General features: G+C 37.8%; 1 protein-coding gene across 2 annotated transcripts in view; it reads left to right on the top strand.

The window, feature by feature from the left end:
• The window catches only part of CDH8 (cadherin 8), a gene marked incomplete at both ends in the record, with an annotated part of 356,696 nt that overhangs the window by 230,444 nt on the left and 107,392 nt on the right, over positions 1-18,860 (top strand). For both annotated transcript variants that reach the window (XM_082677661.1, XM_082677660.1), the window contains one exon: positions 2,701-2,837. In XM_082677661.1, the coding sequence (XP_082533787.1) occupies positions 2,701-2,837 (137 nt within the window). The remainder of the gene's footprint in view (positions 1-2,700; positions 2,838-18,860) is intronic.

Below are 18,860 nucleotides of genomic sequence, written 5' to 3'. Positions count from 1 at the left end.
TGTCATTGTTCCCAGTGCTGCTTCTAGGCCAGAAGTTTTAGGCATTTACTGGACAGCAATCAAATAGCCATGGAGTGTGTTTCAGATTTGGGATTCTTGAGTATCAGTGATTAGACTGATTTTCATTTACTGTGGCCTCTGGGAAACTGGTAGATGCATGAGTGTGTGAAATATCAGCAGTGAGATAATAAAATTACTACAACCCAGCAATGCCTGCAAAGTTTATTTATGAATATGATGCAGATAGTGATAATTAATCCTCTGGACATTCCTTAGCTCTTTTAAGAGACAGAGTGTTCATGATATCCGGAGCAAAACCCATGTCTTTTCAGTTATTTTACAGTTCAACTTGGAACTTCATAGGTCTAATCAACAATCATTGTTGATAAAGATAAAGAAAATCAACAATCATTGTTCCCCAAGAAAAGGTTTTTTAGTCTTTTTTGTCCTGTAATACAACAGATTGAAATGTTTTGCAATGAACACTTACTTCCTCATGCTCAGGATTATTTTGCAAGCACTGTTAATTCAGATATGCCTCTGGGTTCTTAAATTCTTTCTGAATTTCTCTAATCATCCTGGGGGTTAGGCATGGGGTTGGTTTGTAAATTCCTGGTGTATAGATGCATGTCAGTGTCTTAGTTTTCTTTATATCTAAGTCTTTACCAGGAACTATAATTTCATGGTACATGTTTTTACCAAGTAATTCAGCAATAAGCTATTGTCAATAAAATTAAGTGTTTTTTAATATTATTCCAAAATGTTTAGTGATGCTTGTGTTTGGTGGGGAAGATTCACAGAAATGCCTTTTTTCTTGGTATTTGCATCTGGTATAAGTGATATAAATATCCTTTCTAATGAAAAAGAAATAGCTAAAAGGAGGAAGGAGTTATCCATATCCCTATATGTCTGTCTATCTACCTATCATCTATCTACCCATCCACTTATCCATCCTTCTTTATAGGTAGATATAGATACAAATAAGAGACTGATTTATGCTTTATTTTTAATCTTCACAACCAGACAAATAAGTACATACACATAAATAAGTAGATATACATAAAATACATATATATGTTTGCAGTGAAATCCACTAAAATATTAACAGTACAAACCTACAGACAGAACACTATGGGAAATTTATTTTTTTCTCATTTTGTTATAATAACATAGTCTTATTCTTAATGATAGAATAAATGTCCATAAAAACCATGTAAAAAAAAATATGCTAAGCTCCAAATAGCCATGGACCATGTTTCATATTTAGCATTAACGGGTACCAGTAAATCGAATTCATGTGCACTTCTTAGGAGGTTACCTCAGCCATGAAGGTTTTCTTCAGTCCTTCCTCCTAGATGGGATTGTACATGGCCTTGGTCTGAGTTTGTCCTTCTACAGATATGGAATACCATAGACTGGGTGGATTAAACAACAAAAATGTATTTCTCACAGTTCTAGAGGCTGGGAGGTCCAAGATTAAGGCACCAGCAGATCCAGTGTATGGTGAGGGCACATTTTCTGGTTTACAAATGGTTCTCTTCTTGTATCCTCATTGGCAGAGAGCAGGGAGAGAGCCTATGTCCCCTTCTTCTTCTTCTTTTTTAAATGAGGTCATTAATCCCATCAGGAGGGCCCTACTCTAATGACCTATTCTAACCCTAACTACCTCCTAAAGGCCTTACTTCCAAACACCATCACATTAGGAGTTAGGATTTTAACATATAAGTTTTGGGGGAGACACAAACATTTAGTCTACAGTATCCTTCTTTGAGCCTCTGTTCCATCCTGTTTTAGTTTATTTCACTGCTTATTTATAGACCGATATTTCTAATTATGCCTTATGTTCCTTAAGACATATAGCTTTTTATATTTGGCATTCCATTGCCAAAGCTCAGATACTGGTGTATAAAAAGGATATTAATGTTGTGAAAAAAATAATTCCTGTATGATCTTGATACTTAGTGTTCCCAAGAAGCACTTGGCCATAGACACAAAGCATCTTAATGTTGTCTTATTTGGAAGAGTTTTCTCAACAGAGAAACTACTAACCTGCCCACTTAAAGTTTTAAATTTCATGAAATTGTGTGTTGTAAATCTGCCAAAATATCTATTCCAATTTAAAAAATTTTCCTAGAGAATCAGTAAACATCTGATTTCTATAGACAGACAAATAGGAGACTAAATATATATTTTACTTAAAATGAAAACAAAACAAACCAACAGCAGCAACGACAGTAACACATACATACTGTGTAATCAAATGCAAGTTTTACACAAACACACATTTCCTTTGAACTGCCGCAAATAACTTGCTGGCTAGTGCCATCTTGCTTTGGGCTTGGGTTCATTGTTTTATATGGTATTTTGTGGCAACTGCTAATTATCATAAGCTGTCCAATAAATGTGATGGATCGTCCAATTAACTCTTCATCAGCATCCAGTTTTGAAGATGTTACCTATTGAAACTGATGGCAGTTTATGACCTCCGTGTTGCATATGTAGCTAATTACTCCTTAGACAATAATTATTAAGTTTCTTATGCTGCATTCAGTCATTTTGTTTTACAAATTATGATGCCATTGTGTTTCCCATTTCATTTGACTTCACAACTATGGCTCTCTAAGGATTACTAAAGGTCTGCTGTGGAATGTATGGATCATAGAAACAGTGAAGTAGATTACAAATGTATCTGTTTTGTAGGTTTTCCATCGACCGGCACACCGACCTGGAGAGACAATTCAACGTTAATGCAGATGATGGGAAGATAACGCTTGCAACACCGCTTGACAGGGAATTAAGCGTGTGGCACAACATAACAATCATTGCTACCGAAATCAGTAAGTGCCTGGGTTTGTTCATTTCTTCCTTATGTGGCTGAGTTCAGTTTATGCCTAGGGATCATATGACAAGTGGTCCCAGTTTCTATTAGATATTTTGGCATTGGAACTTATTTTATTGTTCCCGAGGAGCCTTTGAATGCATCGTCTCAACATGAAATAAGGTACACTGTGGTAAATGACCAAAAAGTTGCAATATATGTGGGAAGGAAACATTCTTCTATCCAAGTATTCTTATATCTATATCCATTGTTCGGCCATCAAAAACAATGGTTTGCATATAAAAATATGGGGAAAGATTTAGTATAAAAGGGTAGGTTAAAAAAATAAAATTCAAGAACTATATACCATAATTTAAATAAGTGGACCCTAACATATATATTATATTCGATATAGAAACTATTACTCACATAGTTAAACTATGCATATATACATACATATATACATGCAGAAAATACAGAAAGAAAATTTACACTGTCAATACATATCATTTTGGGGAGATGAGATGATAGGTGATTTTTTGTTTTTTAGAATTAATATGTCTTACACAGTAATCATGGACTATTTATTTATTTATTTTACATGTTTATTGGAATATAATTGCTTTACAATGGTGTGTTAGTTTCTGCTTTATAACAAAGTGAATCAGTTATACATATACATATGTTCCCATATCTCTTCCCTCTTGTGTCTCCCTCCCTCCCACCCTCCCTATCCCACCCCTCCAGGCGGTCACAAAGCACCGAGCTGATCTCCCTGTGCTATGCGGCTGCTTCCCACTAGCTATCTACCTTACGTTTGGTAGTATACATATGTCCATGCCTCTCTCTCGCTTTGTCACAGCTTACCTTTCCCCCTCCCCATATCCTCAAGTCCATTCTCTAGTAGGTCTGTGTCTTTATTCCTGTCTTACCCTAGGTTCTTCATGACATTTTTTTTTTCTTAAATTCCATATACATGTGTTAGCATATGGTATTTGTCTTTCTCTTTCTGACTTACTTCACTCTGTAGGACAGTCTCTAGTTCCATCCACCTCACTACAAATAGCTCAATTTTGTTTCTTTTTATGGCTGAGTAATATTCCATTGTATATATGTGCCACATCTTCTTTATCCATTCATCCGATGATGGACACTTAGGTTGTTACCATCTCCGGGCTATTGTAAATAGAGCTGCAATGAACATTGTGGTACATGACTCTTTTTGAATTATGGTTTTCTCAGGGTATATACCCAGTAGTGGGATTGCTGGGTCATATGGTAGTTCTATTTGTAGTTTTTTAAGGAACCTCCATACTGTTCTCCGTAGTGGCTGTACCAATTCACATTCCCACCAGCAGTGCAAGAGTGTTCCCTTTTGTCCACACCCTCTCCAGCATTTATTGTTTCTAGATTTTTTGATGATGGCCATTCTGACTGGTGTGAGATGATATCTCATTGTAGTTTTGATTTGCATTTCTCTAATGATTAATGATGTTGAGCATTCTTTCATGTGTTTGTTGGCAGTCTGTATATCTTCTTTGGAGAAATGTCTATTTAGGTCTTCTGCCCATTGTTGGATTGGGTTGTTTGTTTTCTTGTTATTGAGCTGCATGAGCTGCTTGTAAATTTTGGAGATTAATCCTTTGTCGGTTGCTTCATTTGCAAATATTTTCTCCCATTCTGAGGGTTGCCTTTTGGTCTTGTTTATGGTTTCCTTTGCTGTGCAAAAGCTTTGAAGTTTCATTAGGTCTCATTTGTTTATTTTTGTTTTTATTTCCATTTCTCTAGGAGGTGGGTCAAAAAGGATCTTGCTGTGCTTTATGTCATAGAGTGTTCTGCCTATGTTTTCCTCTAGGAGTTTGATAGTTTCTGGCCTTTAGGTCTTTAATCCATTTTGAGCTTATTTTTGTGTATGGTGTTAGGGCGTGATCTAATCTCATACTTTTACATGTACCTGTCCAGTTTTCGCAGCACCACTTATTGAAGAGGCTGTCCTTTCTCCACTGTACATTCCTGCCACCTTTATCAAAGATAAGGTGACCATATATGCGTGGGTTTATCTCTGGGCTTTCTATCCTGTTCCATTGATCTATCTTTCTGTTTTTGTGCCAGTACCATACTGTCTTGATTACTGTAGCTTTGTAGTATAGTCTGAAGTCAGGGAGCCTGATACCTCCAGCTCCGTTTTTCGTTCTCCAGATTGCTTTGGCTCTTCGGGGTCTTTTGTGTTTCCATACAAATTGTGAAACTTTTTTGTTCTAGTTCTGTGAGAAATGCCAGTGGTAGTTTGATAGGGATTGCATTGAATCTGTAGATTGCTTTGGGTAGTAGAGTCATTTTCACAATGTTGATTCTTCCAATCCAAGAACAATCATGGACTATTTAAAATTATATCTTCAACGTAAAATTTTTCATAAATTACATGTGAAAATGTAACCTTTTTTTCAGAGGAGGTTCTAGGGTTGTTAAAATAACACATGTTAGTCCTTCTGCCAATTTTTAATAGCACAGCCTCTTTGATTACACTTAATGACACTATAATTCAGTCTCTAAACAATAGCTGTATGGTACAATTTAGTGCTATTCTGTCTATGAGAACTCACACTCTGTCTCTCCAGTTTTTTGTATTATACAGAACATGCAAAGGGGATGTGATATTCATTTTCTTTCCAAGCAAAAGACATTGTGCATATTACCTGACTTTATTTTTCCATAAAGGAGCTGATGAGGACTTCACAGTTTACACAGTTCAAGGGAGACATTACATTCTTGAGGGAATTAGGGTAGAAGGAATCTGAATAAGGAAATAAAAACTCACAATAAGCAAGATTCATGGGCATACATATGTAAAGGACATCAGCCCTAAGATCTGCTCTATGCTCCCTCTAAAATCTGCTCTGGTTTCACAGCTAATGTCTCTGAGATATGTTGATAAATTTGTCTGTAAGAGGAAGAGTAATCTAGACCTTGATGAAGGGCATGGTTTTTCCTTGTTCTGAGATGTGGGGTAATGTCTTCCATGGAGTCTTACTAAAAACAAAAGAAAACAGAATACAACCACGGTGCGAAAAAGTGACGATTCAAGAGTGAAGAATGTTTCTTTTGGCAACTCAAAGCAGGCAAAGAACCTGCTTGATATGGAATGAAAAAAGAGCTTTGGAAACGTCGGTGTTTTTACTTATTAGAAGTACCATTTTCTTCTCCAGTATGTGACTCTGGCAATAGTTTTCCCTTGTAACATTAAGGGATAAAGGAAACAAAGCATCCCATTTGGTGGCTTTGGTTTATTAGAAGTCTTAACCCCATCTAGATATGAAATTTTTACAATTTACAGTATTGAAGCTGCATATCACCTTAAGTGTCTGAGAAAAACTGTATCTATTTAGATTGGTTTGAGGCTATATAAAAACGCTCTAAAGGACCATGGTTTTCTTTAAAGTATGTAGGCAATAATTACTTTTAAAAGAATTTTCTCATATATTGAACATAAAAACCTACTTGAGTTCCCCTTAATCTATGACACTTTTTTAATGAGATGGATGCCTTCACTTAAATATTCATCAAGGAGGCCCTAATTAGAAGAATCCAGGTACTCCACTGTAAAGAGTAAAGGGAAATGAATACACAGAATAGGTGGTTAGGAAATATTTCAGGGGCAACCCAGAAACAAAAGTCTCATTTGCAAGGAATCACAGACAAGTAAGGAAGACAGATACAAAAGCAGATGCTCTGGGATAATGAGCTGTTAATTCTAGGGTGACAAGGGTACCAAACCAAATAAGAGAAGACGTTCATTTGTTCCTTCACTCAATAATTATTTATGGAGTCTTCGGTACTTGCCAAGCACTGTTTTAGTGACTGAGGATATAGCAGTGAACAAAATAAGCAAAAACCCTGGGCCTCTTGAAGTTTTCCTTCTAATGGCACTTGGAAGCCCCTGCATATAAAAGTGTGAGTTGGAATCTGCTGATATATCTATAAAGAATGACACGGAGGTGAGCAAGAAGGTGATGAGTATTGGGAATTACAAGCAGTTCCATGTTGATGGTGTGGAAAAAAAAGTATGACCACAAACCTCCTTCAATGAACATATGATTGATTAACAAATACTGAAACATAGATCAGATTAAGTTTTCTTCATGGCTTGACAGAAATCACTCAAGTATGCCCCAGATTCAAGGTTACAGTTAGCTCCATAGAGACCAAATAGGAAATGGTTCTGTCCACATGACAACCCTCAGCTTTACTTGGAACCTTACAGAATTAAAAATATACAACCCAAACTTACATTATTCTGTTGACATCAATGGGAGTTATCTCACCTTTTATTACATCCTTTTTTGATGTTTGGTTTTTTTTTACTCAGAGATTGAAAACTAAACTTTTTTTTTTTTTTTGACTTTTTGCATGTAACTTTCTTAAAACCAACAAGACAGAGTACAAAAGAGAACTTTAATTTTAGTCTGTAAAATATAAGCTGAGGTGGGCATAATTCTAGAAATTTAAATGTAAAATTAGGTTATCTTTTTTTTCTAAATCATGAAAGGAAGTTGAAATAAGATCACAGAGAACGTAAGAAATATTGGAATTACTATGAAAATGGCTTAGAAACTTGTTTTCACTTGGTTTTATTATTTAGCCCGTCATGTAATGTTTATCTTCCAAAGCCGCAGACCATGTCTTGGAAAAAAATATTAAAGGGAGATTTATTGTATTTGGATGAGATGAATATTTAAAACTACCCTGGACAATAGAACCCCACAGGGGGAGGTTCTAATAAAAAAATATTCATTCCAGGGAGAACAATTTAAAATACTCTCAGATCACCATCTCTTCAGACAAAAGATTTAAACAAATGAAATTAAGCTAAAAAATGGATTTTAGGAAAGTCCATCTGTTATCTCTTAATGAGAATGGAGATATCATCCTTTATCCTCTTGTGTCAGATTCACTTAACCAAGGCTGAGATGCTTCACTGTGTATATTTCCCAAGAATTTCAGTGGTAATAGATCTAACTTGCCATCGCAATCAACAGGCACATCTCATTACATGATCTGGCAGTTAGATGCCCAAGTACTAACAAGAGATTAGGCTTGTATAGAGCATCTTTGCTAAGTAGCTTTGCTAGTAGCATCCCTTGAAACTATTTTGCATGGCTGCTGTGTACCATGGTGGTGAAGGCTTAAAGTAAATTTAGCTAAACACTGAAAAAGTATCATGTAATCCCTATGGTACATTTAACTCACATCAGTCTTTGAAAACAGGTACTATTACTGTATGCATTTTCCAGTCAAAGAATCTCAGACATAGGTTAAGTAACTTGCCCAGAGTCTCCAAGAGAACAAAGGGTGGAGACAAGATTGGTACCCTTGTTGCTTAACTGCAGATTACATGCTCTTAGATGCCTTCTTTGGGGGGAACCCTGTCCTATATCGTCTTTCCTTCCATCCTCCTGCTTAAATCGAGCTTCTGACACTGCCACATCATTTCCTAAAACAAGCGAATGAAATAGTTCTTCTGTGCAAAGCGGAAGGCTGGTGCAGGGACAAGAGTGCACTGGTGGAAAGAACAAGCCTGCATTTGCTCAGGCCCTCGTGTTCTAACGTTTATAACCCAGGGGAGGAACATTGCCTAATGGACAAAGCCAGACTCTGGAACTGTTCAGACGGGAATTCTATTCCCATTTCCAAGATCAGGAAACTGAGGAACATTTTAGGGGACAGCATTTTTCAATGAAGTTCACAGAGAACTTGACATGCCCGGCTGATCCCAGTCACCTGGGTTATTGTTCAAACCAGAGTTCTGGTGTTTGCCTAGGACCTATGGAATCAGAAACTCAAGGCAGCCATTCAGGAATCCACTTTTCGCAAGTTCTCCCACCTCCCCTCCACCCTCCCCATCAGATTCACATTATAATTTAATTATATTATAATTAATATAATTTTCTATTATAAACATAATTATGATATTTTGAAGGAGGGCAGAAAAAGGTGACGTGTTCTTCTGTGTGTGTGTTTTGGTCTCTATTTTTTGTTATTCCTGTGGTGATAGGTGATATTTCACTGAGCTGAGGTTTGAGCTAAGGCTTGTCAGATGAGGCACAAGATCCCTTTAGGTTGGGTAGTGTAGTAAGACCTACTTAAGAGAGAGATATGGGTAACAAGCTCAGCTGTCAGAGAGAGAAAGGATATTGGGAGACAGTAAGGGAAACACTGTCTTACATAGAGTCTCTGCAGGGACATTTCAGAGGCATTGAATGCCCATTTTAGAGTGTCCTTCCCAGAGAGAGTGGTGATGTGGGATGGAAAGTGGGGAATCCCGCTGACCCTGTGTACCCGAGAGCTGGCAACTGGCATTTGCAGAAAGCATACTACTATTGGTTACCTGAAATTATTGTAAAGCAGGAAGCATATAATTGCCCATTAAATGAATCTCTTTGAGTTATTGATAATGCATTGCTCTAGCCCACTACAGTGGGCTGCACACAATATTGTCAATGAAGCTTTTCACTAATGATGGTTAGACCTCCCAGGGGACATACTAGTCTGATAGCACTTAAGGAATGTTTCTTCCTGACATAGGGTCCAGCTGCCAGAATAATTGCTTTGTCCAACCCAGGCTACTTAGGAAAAATACATCTTTATAGGGAGCTCATTGTTTCGAGAAATTCTGGGTCCTGGAGTTGGATGGAGTTGGCCACATTTTGCCCGTACAACCTTGGGCAAATTATTTCCTCTCTCTTGCTCTCAGTTTTCCCACCTGTGAAATGGGAGTCATAATTGTTCTTTTAAAATTAGGTTGTAGTAAGAACTGAATTAAAAGTGATGGTACTATACCTTTTAGCTTAAAATCTAAAATCTTTAGTAATTGATGAATAAATCACACATGTTCTTGTTAATACAGCCCTAACCTGAGGCTTTGAATAACAGCTTAATTTTAAATTATTTATTTGGTTTATATTTTATTTTACCCCTTCTCCCCACAACAACAAAATTGGTAGTCGTGACTTGTGTGTTACTGCTGGGTGCAGTTGTGTTTCTTCATTGCACCGCCAATATGTTCACTGACCTTCCTCTTGTCCCTGGTTCGGGCTTGGTGGATTGACCTGTGCCTAAATAAAAACCCTCGAAATGAAGCAGGCATATTCTGGGAGAGCCTGATTGAATTAAGGACTTCAGATTTTATATCAAGATCTCGTTCAAAATATGCAGTGTCTCTATCTATTGCCTGTGGCATAATCAGGACTAGAGTGTCTTTAAGATCAATATCATTCCCTTGTATAGAATTGAGTGGAAGCAGATGGAGAGAAGATGTTGTCCAGTTCAGTAACTCTCACAGAAGGGAAAGGATGATGAAAGTCTGAGGTGAACAGTAAAATTCAGGGGCAGGAGTGGTTAAGGGCTCCCAAATATCAGAGAAGCTGTAGCACTATGGTGACTGTCTGGGAATATAAGCACATGGCAAGTTCCTAGCAAGATCCCCCTACCTCAGACAAGCATGCAGGTGCTATAAGGTAGAGATCAGTATTCTTAAAAATAGAGATTATAATGAAGGGAAGTGGAAATAAATTATGGGAAAGTGAAGGGGAAGCTACAGTTTCCTGGGAAAGAGATCAGCATACAAAGTAAGATTTCCCTACAGGGAAGAATGGGAGTGTCATTCCAAGTTCAAGGAGAAGCCTGATACAGGCCCCACATGAATATCATTTTGTGGGTAACCCACACCAGATTTATTTAAACCACTATAGTGCCCACTTCATATACAGCTGCTCCAGTTACTTGAATACTGACTTGGAAATCTCTCCCTTAGTTCCTCTTTGTTCTGCATCCTTTGTACCGATATCCTCCCACCACCTCTCCATCTCTTTCATCTTTACCCCTCTTTTGTTCTAATCTACTGATATTTAGAAAAAGCCTGCCGATTGAGACTGGAGCTATATCAATAGATTTTAACTAGGAACTCCTTTAAGATATCACTATGCCTAATAGCCCCTTAATCCTAACCCAGAAAAAGGCAGAAGGTAAGAGGCTTCCATCCCTACGTCTTGCCCTGGTCTCTCTTTATAAACCACCCTCCTCAAATCCTTAACAGTAACTCCTACTGTAGACAACTGTAGATAAAGGATAGGAAGTAGGCAGCAAATAGTAATTCAAGGTTTTCAGCTGCAAGTTGTAGCAAACTGACCAGTCATAGCAAATGGTCGTCTCCAGACTTGAGGGTACCAGATTAAGGGGGGGCAGGTAGGGGAGGTCCTAGATATGTGAAGAGATTATAAATATTGGAGGATAGTAGGTTGATTTACCCTCAGCTACGGTTTCTCTGAGGACAGAGGAAGCACATGAACTTGGGAAGAAAGTGCAGACGTCAGTCTACAAGTCAAAGAGAATAACATATGAGTTAAGTGGCCAAGTTTATAAGTCAGTTTGCTTGGATGGAATCATAATTTTTTCATTCAGTCACACTCACTCCATTGGTAAATTACTTCGTTCTGTGGCTTAGTTTCCCTATTTATAAAATGGGGGATATATTGAAACACCTTTAGAGGTGTGTGATAAGGAATGAATATGTTTACATCCTAATATCTTTCCTAACGTAGAATAAACTTCCGGTAATAATGCTTATGCTAATATTAATTATCATAACAATAATTATAAAGTAAACATTAATTTTATCACTTTATATAATTAAAGAGGATATGCCTAAAAGTAATCTTTTTGTCATCAAGTAAAACCACCCACCTTTATTTTAAGGATATACAAATTGTGAGTTTTTGAGGACGTATCATCCTGAGCTGATTTGGGAGGTATAATTTTCCACAAAAATATGTATCCAAAAGGATGGGCTTCTTTCCTCTTGTCATTCCTGGCCAGCTTGGCAACCTTAAAAGCCTCCTTCTTACCCCAAACTAAGGTCACAGTTACTGTTACCACTGCTTTCTCAGACAGCAGTAGTGCTTACTAGGTAAAAGCAAACTATGAAGTCAAATTTTCAGAGCCAGAACATATGCTCTGTGTGTGATTTGAATAAGTCACATAATCTCTTTTAGCCTCAGTTGCTATATTTGAAGTTTGTCATGACAATTAAATGATGTAATACAGGTAAACTGCATAAAATAGAGCCTGGCGTATAGGAAGGACTCAATAACGTTTCTTCTTTCCCCTCTCTAGTGCCCCTCCCCCCTCCTTCCTCACCCTCCTCTCTATCCTTCTCCAGACCAAACCTGGTGCCTACTCAACCCTGCATAAACATAAACTTTATGTCCTTTATCTAAACATTCTATTTGTCATTCAGATCTCCCTTTTTCTCCCAGCCACTTGGGCTTAGGAATAAAGGGAACCAAAATAGTCATATGGACGTTGATTTGTATTGGTTCACTTCTGCTGCATAAATGACCGTGTCAAAACTTAAAATGATAAAGATGTATTTCTCATGGTTCTCTGGAGCAGCTGAGTGGTTCTTTTGGTCTGAACTGGTTTTGCTAGTCTATCTGGTCAGCTGGTGGCTTGTCTGGGGCTGGATGATCTATATCGGCACCAATTGTATATATGACAGGCTAGTTAGGCGTTAGTTAGCACCTCTTCTCTGCTCCACATGGCCTCGCATCCTCTAATAGGCTAGCTCAGCTCCTCTGGTGCTACTCCCAGGCGTCCATGGAACAGCAAAAGACTGGGGAGCAAGTACTTGCCAAGTCTCTATGTGCATCAAGTTTGCAAATCCCACTGGTCAAAGCAAGTCACATTACCAAGAGTAGGTTTAAGGAGTGGAGAAACAAATGTCACCTCTTGATGGGAGGAGTTGGAATTTCCAAATATTATGGGCAGTCTTTTTTGGAAAAATTAATTTCACACTGGGATGCTAAATCTCAGTATATATGACCAAGAATGATATGGACCTGTAGCCTACACATATAGGTACTTCCCTTCTAGATTCCTCTTCTCACATACATCTAAAATTCTCTGCTCTCACGTCTTACTTATTTGAGAAAAAGGATTGGACACGGTATTTCTAACAGCTGTCAACTAGTTAACTATAGATTCTTTAGAATTTCAACTTAAGTAGCAATTTGTATTATTCATAATAAATCTATTAGCACATTTCTAATGCTACAAAAATTTCTCCTACCTGACTGCTAGTGTAAGCTTTAGCAACTATTATTAATCCTTTGCTATAAGGTCTCAAAGATCCATGCTCTTTGCCTTTAAGAGACTGGTTGCGGCTTATAATACCCATTTACTTTCTTGAGGTTTTGAAAATACCTTTTTTTGTTTGTTTGTTTGTTTGTTTGGGCTATGCCTTGTGACTTCCGGGATCTTAGTTCCACGACCAGGGATGATCAAACCCAGGCTCACAGCAGTGAAAGGGCCGAGTCCTAACAACTGGGCTACCAGGGAATTCCTTGAAAATACATTTCTAAAGGGAGAAATTGGTAAAGTCCTTGTTCTCATGAGACATTTTATTATTGCTTTGTTATTGATCACTGTTTTATCCTGGGAGCCTAGCACAGTGGGGCTCCCAGTACATATTTGCTGAGTTAATGAATGAATAAAGGAAATAAGAATTAATACCACAAGATAGTAACCTGATTATTTCTGACTCTAAACAGACACTATTGATTAATGGGTGGAAAGGATCTCTGCTTTTAATATACCCCACTTAGCTCTTTGTTAAAAGTCTTGGGCAGACAAGCACATAGGCACAGTGGCTCTTCTGGATTTTTTAAAGTCATTCTTTCCTGAGTGACTGAAGGTGAGGCATAAAGGGCAGGAATGACTACGCTCTCCTTGTATGAAAATTGTGGGGCACTGACTGTGCTCAAAAGGAAGAATTCCCAAAGAATATTAACCAATCTAAGGTCAGAGACAGAGACCATGAGAAAGGTGCTGGCAGAGAGGAGCCTCAGGTCCTCTCACTTTTTCCCCAAGGAGCCAGGCTTCTGATCTAAGAACCTTTATTTCTCTTCCCTCTGAGAGCCTGAGGCAAGCCCTGAATTATGCCAGCCCACACTTCATTACCCAATGAGCCCGTTTATCGTTTAATCTGATATGTATTGAACAAGTGGAAGCAGGTTACAAAGCGGCAAAGCCTAAAGAATGAAAATGCAGCATGTTTTCTGATTACAGGACTCCCTAATCCAGGGCTTAGAAGTCAGGGCTAAAAATAGATGCCAGTTCCATCTCTGATCCACCCCCACCCACCTAGCATTTCAGTGCCAGGTCAGGTGGCCCTTTTAGCCAGATGGCAGAATTTTGAACTATGATAACTTGCTTCCATCTAATTTGGGGTGGCAGGGCATTGGTCACTCTACACCCTCCCTTATGATACTGATACCTTCTTGTTCCTGGAGTATCTATAGGACAAGGGTTCACCCCACATGATGCCCAAGGTCAAGGGTTACGCTGTTTGTCACAAAGAAGCAAGGAAGTAGAATGTAAAGAAACTGTCTCTAAGGCATGCATTGAAACTGTAAATATTATTATAAAAAATAATATATAAAAATATTTATAATATTATAAAAAGCATATAATTTGGAGTAGGGTGGGATCTCTCCATTGGATGGGAGAGACAGTCTTCTCTGGGAAGATTCTTTGTGGACGGTATATTTTCATCAGGGTCATAAAGCAACAGTAGGCTTTTGTCAGAGATGTATTTCCAAACTAACAAACGTCTCAATCAAGAGGAGAAGAGCACAGAATATCTTCTGAAGATTAGAGAACTCAGGAGAGAAAAGAATATATGGTTGGAAAGTTAAGTATGGAAAATTATGATTGCCTTCGGATGCCAGGCACAGGAAATGATCTTATTCTCTGTGTCAGAGGGGCCCATCAAATACATAGAAATATCAAAATAAGGGAAATGTCTGGCTCAGAATATTAGCATTCCAGATTTAGGAGCAGAATAGGTTATGAGTGGAACAGAGAGCCTACAACCTAGAGAATGAGAAGGGGAAGAATATGGCTATGATGGTGGCTCAGAATCGCCCAGAGAGCTTGTTACAACACTGGGCCAAAGAATCTGTATTTCTAACAAGTCCCCACGTGAGGCCGATGCTGCCGGCCCAGGTCCCGCACTTGGAGAACCACTGCTATAACCCCTGCAGTCCTGATTCAGAGTAAAACTGAAGCTGTGTTAGAAATGGAGTTTGAATGAACAGAAATTGGCATCTGGCTAAAACTAATGAGCAGCAAGGAAACTGATGGAGACTAAACCTTGGTGACGAGAATGAAAGTAATGATACAATTAAGAGTTACTGCTTACTGTATGCTAGGCAACATTCTAGCCCTTCTCATGCCCTTTATCCATTTAATCCTCACAACGGTTCCATAAATTGGTACCACCTGTCTCTCATCTCATAAAGAAAGCGAAGATACCAAACTTCAAGCTCTCCATGTTTAGGTGGCTAAGTTTGGATTTGATCCTAGGTTTGTCTGACTCTTCAGCCCAATCTCTGACAATTGAGCCTGCATCCTCTCCTAGTGATAGCCTAGTTGCTCCTGAGACATATCATGATTCATGTTAACAAGTAAAAAAACAGAAAAGATGGTCCATCCTTCGAAAGTTTAAGAGTTCACAGCCTTCCTTTGACTAGCTCTTTATAAAACAGGTTAGAACACAATGGGATGTCACTGATAGCTTTTTTCCCTACTGAAAGGGTGGGAGGAGGTCCAGTTGGGGATAATGAATCTAAAATTTGCATCTGTGAACTAGCTGTTCCAGGGGAATTTGGATTTTTAGGAACCTCCAGTTCCTAAATTTAAAACAAAGGGGCTCCTTGTATTGAAGTTTGAATGCTCCTGCAACCCACTGAGATAAGCCTAGAATGATGCTGAAGTCTGCTCGGCACACCTGCTGTTATAATTTGACAATGAATGATTAATAATAGGCTGAAGAAGGGAGACATGGAATAAAACCATGGACGACAAATGTGGAAGGAAAAAGCGTCGGCTCTGCAGCCAAACAAATATGAATTCCAACCTAGTTTACATTAACAACAACCTACTTGAACATCAACAGTTTCCTTGATCAATCTAATGTGTTTATTTATTGGTTAAAAGGAAACTGTAATACTCAATAGGGAACTAACACTAAGCTGGTTGATATAGAGAATATATATGCATATATAATTATCATATTTCTGTAATTAATATAGATTACATTAATATATTATACTCATCACATTATAACATATTATTTACTATAATTTAATATGGTATAATATAAATATATTCTCTATATCTGTTTTTAGCAATGGCAATAATAATAAAAGCCTCATCACCTGTTCTTTCAGGTGAACTATTGTGAGCTTGATGTTCAAGAGACACTGACTTAAAAAAAAAAAGACACTGACTTTTTAGAGCATTCTCTGTCTTGACTTTAACTGTTTTGTTCAGTAAAACAAACAATTTTAATGCGCTATGAAGAAAATCTGTGTTTTTCTATTTTATAAAAATATATATATATATGTATTTTTCCTAGCTCTAAAATAAGGCTTGTCTTCAGCTTGTGTTTTAAGCACAGTATCTGAATCTCATTGCCGGTTAATATTTGAGTATCTCTGGATATAAACATACCCATACTGAGCCAGCATCTGATTTCCTGCTGAAGTATTTTTCACATTTCCAATATAATTATGTAGCAGTTACAAAGAAACCAAGACTGAACTCCACAGAATACCAGAATACAACAAATCCACATTTGTTTATTTAAGAAACGATATAAAAAGCATGGAAGACAGAACTGATGTGTTGGGTGACTTCTCAGGGAAACTGATAACCTAAAATAAATCTGAAAATATCTGGATATTTATCAGAAGTGATTGATTAGGCATGGGTTGAAAAAGGCATTTAGATGTTCTACAAATGGCCTCTGGCATATAAATAGGAGACCTTAGTGAAAATGGAAAATACTGAATTAGATATCTTTATTTTGGTTTTGGTCTCTGAATGATTGATTTTGTCCCTTGTAGTCTCCATCTTAAAGAGAGTTAAGATCCAATAAATTAGTCAGTAAATGTACCAAATGACTGTTGACTGAGCACACAAAACTTTAGTGAGTCAAACACATTTCTGCACCTCTGTACTAGACACTATGGTCACATGTTGTTAAAGACATAGTTCCCGGCCTGGATGCGGGGCTTCTGCAGTAGGGAGATAATTGCTGGACTACAAGCAGGTTGTCTAATGGAAGGAGACAGAACACATCCTAACAACACATATGAGGAAGAAATTAGCTCTGTATGGTGCCTTCTCCAGTGTCCCTAGGAGTCAAGTGCAATGCTCTATTGGGACAAGTGAAGAGGAAGAGCAAGAATGTTGCAGGTGAAGGGAATAGCATGAATCCACCCAGGATGTTTTGGGAATTTTGTGATGAAAGGTAGGGAATTGTTGATCTTGGCTTGTTTCAGTCCTGGTTATGGGAGCCTCCACTGTATGCACACTTATTTCCACGTGGACCTTTCTGTTGTGCTTTTTAGCCAACAGGACAATAAAAATGAACACCCAAGGTATATTGTCTGTTTGTAGAAGGACTGGAGAAGCTTACTGGTCTTTGGACATCATAGGAATTACGATTTGGGAAAGTTGCATAGATGCATACAGAGCAACTCTCCTACGATCTCCTTTGATTCACCGTCTAGATCTGTTAAATTTACTAATATCTGTGAGTGGCAATCAAGGCAAACTAGAATTTGAGATGCTACCTAATTCCAGGCAGAATGACAGTCACCACTGTGTGCAAACATTTGTTTCATTCACTCCTTATAACAGCATTGGGATGGACACCTCCTGAGCATTGTTTCAGAAATACATGAAATGAAATCTGGGGAAGTCAGGGAATGTATATGAGGTCACAGATCTAACACTATGAGGTTCAAATCCACCAGGTTTAATACCAAAGCCTGAACTCTCTACTCTTGGGTGCTACTAATTGTGACAGATGGGAAAACAGGGCAAACATCCTTGAAAAATATTAATCTCTGTACAAATGTGTCATTAAATGCCAGGCTTTGTGCTAGGCACTATACGTTCGGGCAGAAAAAATCAGGGAATTAAATTGCTGGTAGTCTACTTGGGATAAAAATCATAAAAATAAAAGTCACATAATGTAGTATGTTTATTTTATTCAGCATAGTTTTGCCAAGAAACTTGGCTCATCTACACCTTCACATGAATATTTTTGTCCTTCTTCTTAATGGACACATACTGTAATTATTGTGTCTACAATAGGAACAACTAATTTTAAGAGGCAAGGAGTTGGGTATGATAAATCCATTCAGGAAACATAGGTTCAATTCTTGGACCTATCATAATGGTACTTCTGGACTTCAGAGTTCTCTTTAGCCTGTGGATAAAATGAGACCATCACTAAGTTCTCACCCATCTCGGGTTGATGGCTCTTCAGTGGCTGCAGCATAATATGAGAATGAAGAGCACAGGTTTGGGGACAGAAAGATATGGGGTTGTAAGCTAACTACAATACCTGTAACTCATGTGATGTTAGGAAAAGCGCTTATCCTTTCTAAGCCTTATTTTCATCATTTGTAAGGTGTACATAATAACATTTTTCTATAGTGTTGTATGCTTCACCTACCATAGTCCCTAGTCTTAAAAAAATCATAGAATGGTTGAAATATACAGGGGAACATGTGGGGGAAGCAAAAATCTTTAATCCTTTAAAACAGCATATTCAAAGTATGGTCTAGTGTAAAGTCTTTTAGGGGTTCCATGAGGTCACAGTGTGTTTATAATAATACACAGATGCTATTTGCCTTTTTCTCTCTCATGTTCTCACACGTGAGAGTGGAGTTTTCCAAAGGCTACATAACATGTGTTGGTATCATTGCTCAATGGCTAATGAAATGTGTGTGTGTGTGTGTGTGTATTATTTTGTTTTAAAAATTAGTTGTGATTTCTAGTTGGTAAATATTGAGAGATATAAGCTAGTAACATGTTTTTATAAATCAAAACATTTTGATTTCTTTAGTTATTTTTAAGTGTATAAGGAGGCCCTGAGACCAAACTGTTTAAGAACCATGGCCTTAGGAAG

The sequence above is a fragment of the Grampus griseus genome (assembly GCF_964374135.1).
Source record: "Grampus griseus genome assembly, chromosome: 19".
NCBI lineage: Eukaryota > Metazoa > Chordata > Mammalia > Artiodactyla > Delphinidae > Grampus > Grampus griseus.
This window is presented reverse-complemented; position numbering and strand designations above follow the sequence as displayed.